Source organism: Rhinoraja longicauda, chromosome 5 (assembly GCF_053455715.1).
Source record: "Rhinoraja longicauda isolate Sanriku21f chromosome 5, sRhiLon1.1, whole genome shotgun sequence".
In the NCBI taxonomy this organism is placed as follows: Eukaryota; Metazoa; Chordata; class Chondrichthyes; order Rajiformes; family Arhynchobatidae; genus Rhinoraja; species Rhinoraja longicauda.
This window is the reverse complement of record NC_135957.1, coordinates 65,116,642-65,132,948: the sequence shown is the minus strand read 5'-3', so window position 1 is coordinate 65,132,948 and position 16,307 is coordinate 65,116,642. Positions and strand designations below refer to the sequence as shown.

At 41.0% G+C, this 16,307-nt stretch overlaps 1 protein-coding gene across 2 annotated transcripts in view; it reads right to left on the bottom strand.

Moving 5' to 3' along the window:
• The window catches only part of LOC144594034 (PC3-like endoprotease variant B), a 1,240,467-nt gene that overhangs the window by 543,548 nt on the left and 680,612 nt on the right, over nt 1-16,307 (bottom strand). For both annotated transcript variants that reach the window (XM_078400201.1, XM_078400200.1), the window contains one exon: nt 15,538-15,575. In XM_078400201.1, the coding sequence (XP_078256327.1) occupies nt 15,538-15,575 (38 nt within the window). The remainder of the gene's footprint in view (nt 1-15,537; nt 15,576-16,307) is intronic.

The following is a 16,307-nucleotide window of genomic DNA, read 5'->3' as shown; positions in this document are numbered from 1 at the left end:
TGACTGATGCACTAGGACACCCAGATCTCGTTGAACTCCCCCTCCTCCTAACTTGACACCATTCAGATAATAATCTGCCTTTCTATTCTTACTTCCAAAGTGAATAACCTCACACTTATCTACATTAAACTGCATCTGCCATGTATCCGCCCACTCACACAACCTGTCCAAGTCACCCTGCAGCCTTATTGCATCTTCCTCACAATTCACACTACCCCCCAACTTAGTATCATCTGCAAATTTGCTAATGGTACTTTTAATCCCTTCGTCTAAGTCATTAATGTATATCGTAAATAGCTGGGGTCCCAGCACCGAACCTTGCGGTACCCCACTGGTCACTGCCTGCCATTCCAAAAGGGACCCATTTATCCCCAGCTATCTCCTCTGATTTGCCCTCTCTGGATTATTTATTCACAAAATGCTGGAGTAACTCAGCAGGTCAGGCAGCATCTCAGGAGAGAAGGAATGGGTGACGTTTCGGGTCAAGAAGGGTCTCGACCCGAAATGTCACCCATTCCTTCTCTCCTGAGATGCTGCCTGACCTGCTGAGTTACTCCAGCATTTTGTGAATAAATGCCCTCTCTGGATTATCTCCCACATTATTATCCTTCATCTTCTCAGAATGACACTTCTTTTATGATCCTTTGGTTACAATATATATCAAAAAGACCAAGCCAAATTTGATTTTTCTCCTTGAATCTTGAGAACTTATGATCTGTCTCAATGTTGCAAAATAGTTCTCCCTTAATTCATACTGTATAGTTCAATCTATGCTTGATTCTGCCTATTCAGTAACTTTGTAAACAACAAAAAGTGTTATGGCCACTGAGTTCTTATCCAAAACTCACAAAGCCTCATCAGCATTGCCAGATATAATTGAACTTGCTTGCTAAAGCATTCCGTGCCAAATTGACTCCTTTCCACCCCCTGCTCTGGATTCTTGCAATGGAAACTGGCATTAGTGAACCAGCTCTCCGAGACTAACTCAAGGGATAATTGACTGTCTCAAAATTATCAAAGTTTGTAAATATTCCCATTCTTTAAAAAATTCCATGTCAGGTCTTTAGACTTTAGGGATGCAGTGCAAAACAGGTCCTTGGCCCACTGAGTCCACGCCGACCAGCAATCACCTCCATACACTAGCACCATCCTACACGCTAGGGACAATTTACAATATATAGAAGCCAAATGACTTACAAACCTGTACCTCCTTGGAGTGTGGGAGGAAACCGGAGCACATGGAGAAAATGGTACCAAATGCTGCAATTCGAGACCGTTCATAGACATCAGTCTTGACCCAAAACGTCACCTATTCGTTTTCTCCAGAGAGGCTGCCTGACCTGCTGAGTTACTCCAGCATTTTGTTTCCATCTTCGGTGTAAACCAGCATCTGCAGTTCCTTCCGACACATTTAGACTCAACCTGTTTCTAATAGACTGAACTCTACTCACCATGGTCTAAGTTCTGGCCTTTCATTGCAGACTTATTCTGCAACCTTCTCATGTTTTCCACAGGTGCTTCATTATTGGCCACATTATTGGCCTTGTATTTCATTGCTATTGCAGTGATAGATTTGTTATTTTTGATGCACCAAATTGAATGAGACCATGTAATTCTTGCTGGTGGACACAAATAATTATCACTACAAAACTCTGGTTTCTGAGTAATGTTTTTAATATGCACTTTATGCTATATAAGGTGTCTCCTTTTTTGATATTGCCAACTTCAATGATCAACCTACTTCAGAGATATCACACTGGCATTCTGTAGTACATAGTTTTACAATGTCCCTCTGCTCAAATTTGCTGAATCTGATTTCAATTTCCTTGGCATGGAATCTTTGCAGACATGAACTGCTTTCTGGTTTCCCTCCTCTCTGCAATATATTGGGTTTTGCTTCTTTGTTCAGTCCAAGATACACCTTGCGTGCTGACCATCAATCACCTGTTCATATTAGTTCTACATTATCCCACTTGCTCATCCATTCCACATACACACACACAAAAGGGGCATTTTACAGAGGCCAATTAACCGACAAACCCACACGTCTTTGGGGCGTGAGAGGGAACCGGATCACCCAGAGGAAACCCATGCAGTCACAGAGAGAACATGCAAACTCTGCATGGACAACAGCCATACCACATTGATAGTCTTGTGAGGGATATATGGAACTTGCACTCTATGCAGAATCAAGTGTAAATATAACAATTTGTTGAATCAGATCAGGACCTCTTTTCAAGCCATGTAAGGAGCTTACATTTAATTTAAGGCAGGAGTTTGACCAGAAAATATAACAAAATTCTGCCCCTCTGTATTAATTCCTATAATAATGCATCCAGCAAGCCCTGGTAAAACAACTTGAAATCTAACTCGGGACAGCACATGGGCGCAGCTGGTAGAAACATAGAAACATAGAAAAATAGGTGCAGGAGTAGGCCATTCGACCCTTCGAACCAGCACCGCAATTCAATATGATCGTGGCTGATCATCTAAAATCAGTACCCCATTCCTGCTTTCCCCCCATATCCCTTGATTCTTTTAGCCCTAAGAGCTAAATCTAACTCTCTCTTGAAAATATCCAGTGAATTGGCCTCCACTGCCTTCTGTGGCAGATAATTCCACAGATTCACAAATCGCTGGGTGAAAAAGTATTTCCTCATCTCAGTCCTAAATGGCATGAGCTGCTGCTTCACAGTGCCAGAGAGCCGCACTCAATCGTGATCTTGGGTGCTGCCTGTAATGAGTTTGCACATTCTCCCTGTTGCCACTTGGGTTTCTCTGGGTGCTCGTGTTATCTCCCACGTGTGAAATTTAAGAGGGGTCGCTAAGTTAATTGGCCTCTCTAAATTGCCCCTTGTGTGCATGGAATGGATGAGGAAGTTTGAACAAGTCGGCATGGACTCATAGAGTCATAGAGTGATACAGTGTGGAAACAGGCCCTTTGGCCCAACTTGCCCACACAGCCCAACATGTCCCAGCTACACAAGTCCCACCTACCTGCGCTTGGTCCATATCCTCCAAACCTGTCCTATCCTTGTAGGGTGGGCTGAAGGGCCTGTATCCATACTGTATCTGTAAACTAAATTAAAGTAATACTTGGAAGATATTTTCCTGCTTCACTGCCTCAACTAAACATTTGAAAAGGTTGATAACATTACATGCTACTGTAAAGATTTTCATTAACATCACTTCAGAGCTGAAACTGCATGTCAAATAGATTTTAGCTTTGCTGTTGCAGGTCTACATATACAGGGATTAAAGCCAAACTGACAGCAGCATATTTCACTTGTAATCATTAATTGGCTTCAATAGAAGTTCACTTGCATCTATTGCTCTTGGGATCAAGTGCCTTGACCTCAGACCCTCAGAAATTAGAGGTAGTGACTCAGCAACTTGTCCTTCAAACAGAATCAATGAAGTTAAAAACAATCAGCCAGAGAAGCCACAGTGTTTGTACAAGTGGATTTAAGAGATTTTTTTTATTACTTGTGATTTCTGCCTTTGTGTGTAGGGTGGAGTTGGTTGTTGGAGAGAAGTATATTGGGAAAGTGTCAATTTGATATTCTGTCAAAATCTTCAGAAATGATCAAAAAGAAACCATGTATTCCATAACAGCCCCGGGCAATCTTATGTTGGCAAAAAAAAAACAACAAAAGCTGAAAGACATATTAAATGTTGGAGAAATAATTCACTAACTTTCCAAAATAAACAAAATACTTGCCAGTCGCTATTTCTTTTAACATGGGTACAAAATGTAAGGAGCATCAAGGGATGGCGAGCTTCGGAAACTAACCTCAGAGCTCGAAGGGACCTCTGGATCACAATCTGTAATCTATATCTCAACAAACTAACAGAGCTTAACAAAAGTACACATACCTCCAATACACTGGCTGGATTATTTAGTGACTGTAGGAGTCGTGGTGGGCAGCGCAGGGGGGCAGGTGGAGGGGAGTGGGGGCGAGGGGAGTGGGAGGGGGAGGGGAGTGGGGGGGAGGGGAGTGAGAGTGAGGGGAGGGGAGGGGAGTGAGGGGGGAGGGGAGTGGGGGGGAAGGGAGTGCGGGTGGGAGGGTGGATGAGGGAGAGGGGGAGCTGGTGTAAGGAAGGGAAGTGCATGATGGTGGGAGAGAGGAGGATGATGGCAGAACTAGCATCGCTGCTGGACAACGACTCCCACCCCATGCAGGACACTGTCACTGCACTGAGTAGCTCCTTCAGTGACAGACTCCTTCACCATAAGTGCGTGAAGGAGAGATATAGGAGGTCCTTCCTTCCCGCTGCTGTGAGACTGCACAACCAGCACTGCTCCCAGCAGACGAGTCAACAATAACAGCTAAGAACACACAGAAAACTGATGACAATTTATGTATCTTTTATTTATAATGAATGATCTCTTGCTCTCTTGTTATCCACTTTGCTGCTGTAACACTGTAAATTTCCCCGGTGTGGGACGAATAAAGGAATATTTTATTATTACCCGAGTCCTCTTGTTCAACACTCTTCCAATCATCTCCCTATTGTTGCTACCAATGTCCTGCATCAGATATTTCCCTCACAAAAAAAAACGATCTCAAATGATATTCCCACTATCTTCACATCCTTTTAGACCTTTTTTTGTAATGTTATCTTGAGTGACCATTTTGGCGATGCGTCCATTTTTATCTAAACGCACCAAAGTTCATTGAAAAAAAGCTGTTATTTATTTCCAAAGAAGGTATTTTAATACTTTATTCATCTCTCAGTTTTTAATTTGTGGCTGAAGGGTACAAGAGATAATTAGAGTCTTCATAGACCGATCAGAACTCAGCTGATCCCATCTCATCCAAATCCTACACTAACCCGCTCTCTTACCTTTTCAGTTCATACTGGCACTATTGCCCTTCCCCTCCTTCAATTCACCTTGGTACTTCTCTCCCTCTGGGCATGTCAGGTTGATACCTTTACACTCATCGATTCTACCCCACGTTCCTTTTCTTTCACTCACATTCCAAGCTGCCACACCTCAACCTCTCAGCACTAATCCTTCAAGACAAATTAGCACTTTTATCTCAATTCAGATAATGTAATCACCATCCTTCTTCCACCACCTCAAAATTAAGATTCCAGGTTCTTTCTTCTCCCACCAAAGCACTTCCTTTAGCTACTTCCCTCTCCCATTTTATTTCTGCTTCTTCATTTGCCTTTTGATTACTATCTTTTCCCAACCGATCGATAATCTATTAGGGTGGTGAATCTGTGGAATTCGTTGCCACAGAAGGCTGTAGAGGCGATGCCAATGGATATTTTTAAGGCAGAGATAGATAGATTCTTGATTAGTACGGGTGTCAGGGGTTATGGGGAGAAGGCAGGAGAATGGGGTTAGGAGGGAGAGATAAATCAGCCATGATTGAATGGCGGAGCAGACTCGATGGGCCAAATTGCCTAATTCTGCTCCTATCACCTATGACCTTATGATAATATTCATGAGTAAAAAAACTGTCAGAAACAAATGTCACTTATGGAATTACCAGGCAAGCACAGAAAATAAAGTGTTTCATTTACATATGGAATGAAGAACAAACAATGGTGTGGGTGCTAAGGATAAATATTTGGTCTTTGGTGAAAAGGTACCGTGGGACCCAAGGGAATGAGCTAACCTTGTATGCCAAGCCTTTGGTCATGTACCTTCAAATCTTCATCACTCAGTGTTCATTTTCTTTACCATTCTTGTGAAGTTATTTGGATGTTTCAGTCTGTTAGTTGTGTTACGTAAATGAAAGTTATCTCATTTTTCCTCAGAGCAGATATATAGCAGGTAGTCAGAAACACGAATTGTTTGATAAGAGTAAATAATGAAATATCCAGAGTAGGCACAAAATGCTGGAGTAACTCAGCGGGACAGGCAGCATCTCTGGAGGGAAGGAATGGGTGACCCTTCTTCAGACTTCGATTCAAACCAGCATCTGCAGTTCTTTCCTACACATTAAATATCCAGAAACACTTTTTAATGATTGAGGACAGCAATTGGAGAATACAAATCAAAACGATTGACTGAAGAGCTGGAGGCAAGATGACTTTGTGCTTTGGAAACTTTGGAAGACATTGCCCCAAAAGAAGTGGAGGAAGCAGCTTCAATAATAACATAAGAAAAAAGAATTGGGTAAATATTTGAAGGGGCATAATCTCTAGGAACTAGAAGATGGACTCGTTGGTTAACAATTTCAAAGACCTATCACAAGCACAGAAGACCTGATGGCTCCTTGCGTGTTTTGTCATTTGACAATTCCGTGTTACTCCATATTTATATTTCACATTTTAAAAAACATTATCCTACCTTCACATCTTATGTGCCACTTATATGTACTTGGTAAGAGTTAAATAATGGATGTTTAATTCTCAATTAAAGTCAGTATCTAATTCTAGATCGCCTGTCCAGCTTAATTACTTTTCCTGTGATTTTAATAATGGTGGTAGGGATAGACTGCTTTACAGTGATGAGTCTCACACCATTTGTAAAAGAGGTAAACATGGATAGGTGATTAATATCAGTTTGTTAAATATGAAGGAGTATTAATGAAAGTCATAGGACAGGTCCTGGTCTTGCCCCATAGAAAAGGAATGATAATGGGGTTTGTGATGGAAATATTTTATAATTAAAACGTACTATACCTTTTTCGCTGGGGAGCTGAGAAACACCAGTTTGAAGTTCAGTCTTAATCTATTCAATTAACCTGTAATCATGAATTAGCTTTCCCGCTTCTAAATGTTTTTCCCTCAAATTTGAGGACAATTGCTTCAAGACTTCTGACTTGATATCAGAGGAATGCAGATCTTTTTGAATATATTTAGGACACTCCAAGTTTTCTCCAATACCTGAAGGAAACCCATAAGAAGGTTTTCTTTTTGCAGTATATTAAGTCATGTGCACCCAATGTGTTTGATAGCGGAACTGTTATTTTTCTTAATGATACACTGCAACGCTGAAGCCTTTTCTGAGATGTGCTGTCATGTTACAAAATATCCTCTCAGGTTAGAAGTTCTGCATCTGCAACACATCAGCTGAGCCTGCAGGTCTCCATTCTAATTATACTAAAAATTAATTCACAATGTCCTGTAGTCATCATCATAATTTATTCAAATTATCCATACAGTATCCTAGTTGAGGTCACCTGCTCTCACTCACTTTTTCATTACAATTAGATGCCCTTGAAATTACATTCTTACACAGTTTAATTGAATTTAGACTTTGGGTGTAAGACAAGGAGAGGGCAGCTTGCTCCATGTCAACAAACAGCTTCAAATTTCATCGTGGAGAGGTTTAGTTTAGTTTTGGGATACAGCACGGAAACAGGCCCTTTGGCCCACCGAGTCCACGCCGACCAGCGACCCCCGCATAATAACAGTCTAAATGATCAACAGCTGCATTACCATCATGGCAATTTAGAATATTTGTTTTTATTCATGGTACTAAATATTTGCATTTCAGAAATTACAATATTGAAGGAATGCTCAGAATTTCAGTTGCATACTCGATGGTCTCATGGAGTGTCCAGATATTCCAAATGTCAGCTCAGAAATTCCTGGAACAACTGGTAGGGTGGCACGGTGGCGCAGGGGGAGAGTTGCTGCCTCATAGCGCCAGAGACCCAGGTTTGGGTCCTTGTCTGTATGGTTTGTGCATTCTCCTCGTTACCTGTGTGGGTTTTCTCCGGGTTTCTCCGAAATCCAAAGTCATACAGGTTTGTAGGAAAATTGGCTTGGTATAATTGTAAATTGTCCCTAGTGTGTGTAGGATAGTGATATTGTGGGGGGATTGCTGGTCGGCGCGAACTCGGTGGGCCGAAGGGCCTGTTTCCACACTGTATCTTGAAACTAAACTAAACTAAACTAAACTCAAATTTGACCCACATGACATTTGGCATCCACCAACACTTTGGACTGCATTTCCATCTTGTATCACCCATCAATCCATCATTTCTGATATTCAACTTCAGCTTTAAAGAATGTGGCTCACTCTCAGTTGATGGAGATACTGGTGTAGCTGCACAATGAATTTCTAACATTACAACCAGATTAAGTCACATTCCAATAAGATGGTTACAGAAAGTTTCTATCTTTCATTGGGAGAACATCATAAACTGAAATCTGTGCAAATGCTCCACAGCCTCGTTTGAGTTGCTGTGTGTGGTTGAGGAACTCAAGGTCATGAGTGAAAATTAAAGTATGTACGAAAGAACTGCAGATGCTGGTTTAAATCGAAGGTCGACACAAAATGCTGGAGTAACTCAGCGGGACAGGCAGCATCTCTGGAGAGAAGGAATGGGTGATGTTTCGGGTCGAGACCCTTCTTCAGACCCATTCCTTCTCTCCAGAGATGCTGCCTGTCCCGCTGAGTTACTCCAGCATTTTGTGTCGATCTTTAGTGAATAGTAAAGGTTGAACCAGCGCCATTGCTTTAAGACTGTTATTTATGGTCCTTGCACAGGGATGAAAGCAGCTGCTGGCATGACAGCCTTCTCTACTTTTGCACTCCATCCAGTGCCAAGAGGATTGATTTGCTCTCCTTCCAAGTAGCTCTGTTAGAACATAACAATATAACAAAATAAGAGCAGGAGTAGGCCACTAAGCCCCTCAAACCTGCCCGCCCCCATTCAATATCACCTACCCCAATCACCATCTTTTATTTTGTGCCTGTTTGTCATAGTCCTCGATTCCTGAATCTTTCCAAAATTAATATACTTTAAAAAAAACACCTGCAACAATCTTGCCTCTTCAACCCTTGAAAATAGGGAATTCCAGAGATCCACCACTCTGTGGGAATTTCCTACAGGCCTCAGTTTTAAATCATTTCCCCTCATTAGAGATTCTTCCACTAGTAGTAATATCTTGACTTCTACTACATCTACTTCTACTACCCGACAGGGCATGTTCTAATATGTTGGTCCTCGCTCTTCTAAGCTCCAAAGAATGTAGGTCTAATTTCTTTAGATGTTCATGACAGGACAACCTTCTTGCTTAACCTTAGCACCAATGCAAAAGTATAATCTCAGCCTGTGATATGACAAGCACTAATTTGTGGTTATGCCAGGCATAAAAGTATGTTACCATAACTAATGCTCATTACTTAAAAATGCTGTTTCAAGTTAGTAGCTAAAATAACTTAGCAACAAAGGAAGCACTGAAGCCAAACAGGAATATTACTTAGACAGTCAATGTAAAAGTTCCAACTTGATTTCGGTTCTCTTGGTTTGTCCACATTTGCAATTAAAATAATGATACATTGATTTTATGCTGCTGTTTTAATATGCACCATTCGCAGTGATTGAGGAAAGAGAAGCAAACGTCTCTCTCTCCTACTCCCATGAATTGTGACAAGTTGAATGGTCCAAAGCCAATAAATCATTCACAACATCATGAGCATCAGTCCTGAGATTCAGTTTACAAACAGAAAATCAATTTACAGCAGAAGTTAAGAGTGAGACAACATTCTTAATTACAAGAGTGGCACTTGTGTGATCTGAAAATTCATTCCCCATCTCACGCATAATGACAGGCCGGATTTTGCACTCATTGCTACGCTAAGTCAATATATTGCATTATTCTGCTTGCTTCCTGGCTAAGAGAATCCTAGAGCTAAACATGAGGCCCTGCATTGTGCACAAGTTCCTCCCATGAATCTCCTCTGAAAAACTTTGACCGACAGCAAAATATTGTCCCCTTTTAGACCCCGTATTCTTTTAAGTCCTGCACTACCACCGGCAGGCATATGAAAAATACCACCAACGCCATCCCTACAAAATCCTCCAAATTCAACGGAAGGTTGAGCAAATCAATGTCAGCATCCTTTCTCATGCCAAGATCCCCAGTATTGAGGCCATAGATACACATAGTTGGTTACATTGAGCAAGGCATATCATTGGCATGGCCCACACTGGGCTCACAAAGCAGACACTATATGCTGAAATCTGTTGTGGGAGGATATTATCAGATGGTCATCGGTTCTGTTTCAGCTTCAGTTTACTTTAGTTTATTGTCACATGTACTGTTGTACAGTGAAAAGCTTTTGTTGTGTGCTTACCAGCCAGCGGAAAGACAATGGAAAATTACAATCGAGTGTACAGATACGTGATAACTTTGATAAGGGAATAATGTTTAGTGCAAGGTAAAGCCAGTAAAGTTCGATCAAAGATAGTCCGATATTAGTTCAGGACTGCTCTCTGGGTGCGGTCGGATAGTTCAGTTGCCTGATAACAGCTGTGAAGAAAGTGTGCCTGAATCTGGAGGTGATAGGAAACACTTCATGAATGTGCAGAAAACTTATTTGAAGAAATATACCATTCCTACAGACTCCTGCAAACCTAACGCGATGTATTTAGTATTTACAATCTTGTGTCTCTGCATCAAGACACAGAGGTCCTGTTTAAGCAGCAGAAGAAGCACATCGCCTCACAAATTAATCATCTCCCCATCAAGTCAGCCACCCCCATCCAATCTGTGGATTAACATAGAAACATAGAAAGTAGGTGCGGTAGTAGGCCATTCGGCACTTCGAGACAGCACCGCCATTCAATTTGATCATGGCTGATCATCCTGAATCAGTACCCTGTTCCTGCTTTTTCCCCACATCCCATATGCTGCATTGACCTCATTAGCCACCTCTGAACCCAACAACGTGGAGGGAAAGTAGGTCATCCTCGATCACAAGCAGCCATCGATGAATAAGCTACCCCATACTTTGCCATCACTTTAAAACACCTTCAAGGTTTTTTTTATTTATTCTGAATTCTGGCTGTAATGTTAGAAATTAATTGTGTAGATAATAGATAGGGTAGATGCACAAAATCTTTTACCCAGTGTAGGGGGAAATCAAGAACCAGAGGACATATGTTTAAGGTAAGAAGGAAAAAGTTTGATAAGAACCCAAGACGTAACATTTTCATCGAGAGAGTGGTGGGTATATGGTACAAGTTGCCGGAGGAGGTAGTTGAGGCAGGTGCTATAACAATATGTAAAAATCTTTTGGACAGGTAAATGGAGAGGAAAGGTTTAGAGGGATATGCACCAAGCACGGGCAGGTGGGACCAGTGTAGATGGGACATTTTGGTAGGCAGGGGCAAGTTGGGCCAATATGCCGATTTCAATGTTGTATGACTCCATGACTATATCCATCACTTGAGAGTAAGCCATGTTCTTCAAGGTGTGTGTGTGGGGGGGGGGGGGGGGGGGGGGTGGAGAAAGGCCATTGGCAGATGGTTGGCAGATGGGTGGACAAAGGCTAGAGAGATTTTTAAAAAAGGAAATAAAAAGAGTGTCAGATTAGGAGAAAAGAGGAGTGAAATTAAAAGCCAGAAAGAGGGATATAGGTGGAAGGGGACAGGAGGGAGAGAGATGGGTGGGCGGGATAGTGGGAAAAATGGGTAGAACACAAACTGCTGGAGTAACTCAATGGGTCAGTCAGCATCTCTAAAACCTAATTACCACCTAAACTCACCTGGCAAGAATGTGACTGCTACAGTTGTATAGAAACATAGAAAATAGGTGCAGGAGGAGGTCATTTGGCCCTTTGAGCCAGCACCGCCATTCATTGTGTTCATGGCTGATCATCTACAATCAGTAACCCGTGCCTGCCTTCTCCCCATATTCCTTGATTCCACTAGCCCCTAGAGCTCTATCTAAGTCTCTTTTAAATTCATCCAGTGAATTGACCTTCACAGCCTTCTGTGGCAGAGAATTTTACAAATACACAACTCTCTGGGTGAACGGGACAGAAACTGATAGTTTAATGCAGAACTGCTGATAAAGGTCTTTGCAACTTCCAGGCTGTCAATTTTTTATCCTACTCCTCCAAAATAATTGTACGCCTTCCCCCTCTTTCCCAAATAGTTAATGTATGCGTTATACATAATGCAACGGTTATACCCTGACTGGTTAGCACGCAACAAAAGCTTTTCATTGTACCTTTGTACACGTGACAATAAACTAAACTCAACTAAACTATAAAAATATTTTTCTTGCCTCCTGTTTATTCCCCCCCCCCCCCCCCCCCATCTCTCCTTTCATCTGAAGTGTTCTAACCTGAAACGCCACCTATTATTTTTCTCCAGAGATGCTGCCTGACCCGCTGAGTTACTCCAGCATTTTGTGTCTATCTTCGGCATAAGCCAGCATCTGTCGTTCCTTCCTACACATAAAACAATTACATGATTTTTTTTTAATTAAAAAAAAATTCAAAAAAATTGTTATGGAATCACAAAGGAAGAATGAGTAAGCACTCGATAATGAAAACGCACATCAGTGCATGGGAAAATATTATCCTATCCACTCCAGGGCACATAGCAGATGTTGCTTCATGGAGTAGACGGATCTGTCAGTCAAGCATTTTACCAGGGGCTGTACTGGAGAGACAAGCCACAACAGCATCTTGCTACAGCTGACTGGTATCAATAAGCCCTGGAAGAGAAGCCGAGTGGCTTCTTGAAATCATACTACCCTAGTGACCAGATGCTTTGCAAGTTAACAAGCTATCTTGCACCAAATCTCAAAGATAAGAATCCAACTAATTGATCACAATGGAAGCACTCTCATCAATCTCTGCTTCTCTGCCAATGTCACTGCCTAGTTTTGTTCTGTTTTGTGTTCTGCTGTCATTTTCATTCAGATTTCTGTTTTGCCTGCAGTGGATTTATTTTGTTGCTGGCGAAGCTTTTGTGCGAGTTACTTATTTTCTGGGCAATCTGTCTGGCAATGCAGAACAACGAGCATTTTTTATTGTTTAAGGTTAGATGCTGATATTTGAAGTCTGCTTTAAAAAAAACGTTGGCCACATTATCAACTGAGCTGCAGCACTGTCTCTGTTTTAATGCATCTTTCCAGTATCGTCATATAATCTTTGGATATACTGCAAACCTCTGGAAGACATGCAAAGAACAGAGCTGTGAGCAAATTTTCCACTGCAAATTTTCACGATCGTGCTATTGGTCTAGGAACACGGTAGCTTTTGTTATTAATGGCTTTTAAAAAATATAAATCTTCCGATGTAGATTGCCATCAATTTTCAAAAGCTATTGCAGTGACTGAACTCTAGGTAAGGTAAGGTTCTGCATAACCACGTGACATTTGGTAAATCTCATCTAAATAAAATTCACTATTTGCAAACATAAAGTCTTATTTTTTAATAGTCGAACAATGGGCATCAATTCAAATTGCTCAACATTTGTTTGTTAGTTTTTCTGATGTAAGAATGTTTTGTGCGTTTTGAAATGTTTAGATTTCATGTGAAAATCAGCGGCACCCAAAGCATAGAAAAACATGATGCCCACATGCATCGAACTAATCCCAATGCTAATAGTGAGCACTTTTTTTCTGCAGCTGCTACCATAAAAATTATTAAGTCATCTTTTATCTGCCTCATTTCTTTGGTGATGTACAGGAGTAAATTGCTTATATTCTGAAGAGGGTGTGCTTAATTGATGGCTATACTTGACAACTTGTATCTTCTCAACATGAAAATGCAACTGGTCAAATTAGGCTTTTTATGGCATTGATTATTTAATCAGAAAGGAGACTTTCACCTTCAATGAGATTAAGCACAACCTTGAGGTCAACTAATCTAAATGTGATGATGCCATGCTCTGAAGATTTTGCTCATATGGTCCATGCTAGTTTAGATACCTTACCTTGGAAGGGAAGAAGGAAAGATTTTGTCATAAGATCATGATCATATGCGATAGAAGCCGAATTAGGCCATTCAGCCCATCAAGTTTACTCCGCCATTCAATCATGGCTGATCTATCTCACCCTCCTAACCCCATTCTCCTGCCTTCTCCCCATAATCTCTGACAGCTGTACTAATCAAGAAATCGGCATGGTGGCACAGCGGTAGAGTTGCTGCCTTACAGCGCTTGGAGCGCCAGAGACCCGGGTTCAATCCTGACTACGGATGCTGTCTATACGGAGTTTGTACGTTCTCCTCATGACAGCCTGGGTTTTCTTTGAGATCTTCGGTTTCCTCCCACACTCCAAAGACGTACAGGTTTGTAGGTTAATTGGCATGGTGTATGTGTAAATTGTCCCTAGTGTGTGTAGGATAGTGTTAATGTGCAGGGATCACTGGTCAGTGCGGACTCGGAGGGCCGTAGGGCCTGTTTCCACACTGTATCTCTAAACTAATCATAAACTAAACTACAAATCATGTCCTCAAAAAACTATTGCATTCAGATAGTAGATTAAGAACCTAGATTGGGGGCTGATTTACAGAGATATCTCAGTACTGTACTGACAGTGGACGGAGTGTTTCTCTGTCCACATATTAAATTAGAATGGCCTTTGAAGAGAACATAAAAATTCCATGGCACTTTCAACAAAAAATCAAGTTCTCCTGATTGTCAAGGCCAATGTTAGTCCCTCAACAAAAATCATGAAAAGTCATTATCTTTTTTTTCCCATTTTGTAATCTGGTGGGAGCTTTATTTATGTAAAGTGATTGCTATGTTCTTTTACAGCAGTAACTGTATGCAAAGGGTAGAATTGACTGTAACTCCTTTTGGAATATATTGAATTTAGAAATGGAAGACAGTCTTTATTTTGGGCAGCAATAATATTTTGTCATTTGACCTGGCAGATACTATCACAATGTTTAAGAAGCATTTAGATAGGTACATGGATAGGATTCGTTTAGAGGGATTTGGGCCATGCGCAGGCAGGTGGGACTAGTGTAGATGGAGCATGTTGGTCAGCGTGGGCAAGTTGGGCTGAAGGGCCTGTTTCCATGCTGTATGACTCTATGATGATCAATCAAAGCAAGTGAGCACATCCATAATAATACTCAGTTTCAATAAAGCTACAATCTAGACCTGCTACTTTAACATAAGCAATTCTGCGCTGTTTTCTTTGTAGTCAGGCATCTGCAGTTCCTTGTGTCTGCAATTCTACATTGGCTGGAGTCAGATATTCTCTGGATTCAGAGTGTCGAAGTATGTTGCATTAATGCAGGCATGTTTGATATATCGTCGGAGGTGCTATCATCACCTTTGAAATCTCATAGCTTTCAAAGCAGTATATTTGATGGAACAAGGTGAACTATTGGCAAGAGAAGAAACTCTAAAAGAGACAAGACAATCATAACCAATCTGGCATGCTCACATTCACCGTTGCTGGAGAAGACACATGAGTTAAAATATGGAAAATATTAATGCAGCTTCTAATTTATTTCATGAACAATTAATCAACATATTGAGAGGGGAGAATTTGATCAAAACTGACGAGTCATCACTATTATCAAAACAGAACTGAAGAAGGGTCTTGACCCGAAATGTCACCTGTTCCTTTTCTCCAGAAATGCTGCCTAACCTAGAAGATAGACACAAAAAGCTGGAGTAACTCAGTGGGACAGGCAGCATCTCTGGAGAGAAGGAATGGGTGATGTTTCGGGTCGAGACCCTTCTCTGCCTAACCCAGAGTTACTCCATCATTTGTGACATCCTGACAATCTTTTATTCATTCATAGCTTAAATGTCCATCCATGGAAGAAAGAAACAAGGTGACAAAGTAAAAATAACTTACTATATTTTTCCTCAGATCAAGATTTGTAGAATCAATACCTAAAAAGAAAGAAAAAAATGAATAGATAGTTTCATGACAGGAAACATTATGTCTCTCAAACCAAAATCAATTATAAATGATACACCATATTCAATACTGAACAATGGAGGTGTTGCTCTTAAGTCCAATACTCTTTTTTTGTTAAAGTTGGGTAATCCTAGTTGCAACTGCAATGAGAACTGTAAACACAATTGGCCACCAAGTTGACATGAGTAAAGACAAAAAATCAGATTTCCCAAACATCATTAAAAGTGCATAATATAGCATATGTCAGGATCATGCTGAGTGCTGCTCCAGTCTGAAATCAGACATCTGCCTTACCACACAAAGATTCAACATCCAGACTTAATCAAGGAAGTGTAAAGACTGGAATTGATCTGAGGAGGACATGGCATTTTCTGTAATTCTTTCTAAAAAAATATTAACTAGGTGAGATAGTGCCATCACCGTACCACAAAATGAACAGTGCCATTGGTAGAGGATAAGAGAAAGGGGAGAATATTGAGAATTCAAAGAAACGTCATGACAGAGGTTCAAAGATGGAGCCAGGAACAAGTCACTACTCCCATCATTGCAGCTTCAAATCAAGTTAAACAAATCTCTTCAATCTCCCTAAAGGAGAATGTCATTCCAAATAAAACACCTATTAATCATTGGAACTCTTGCCATTCATTCATAATGCCTGAAAGAAGACCAAATGCTTCCTTGTTTAGTTTATCCAAACTCTGTAA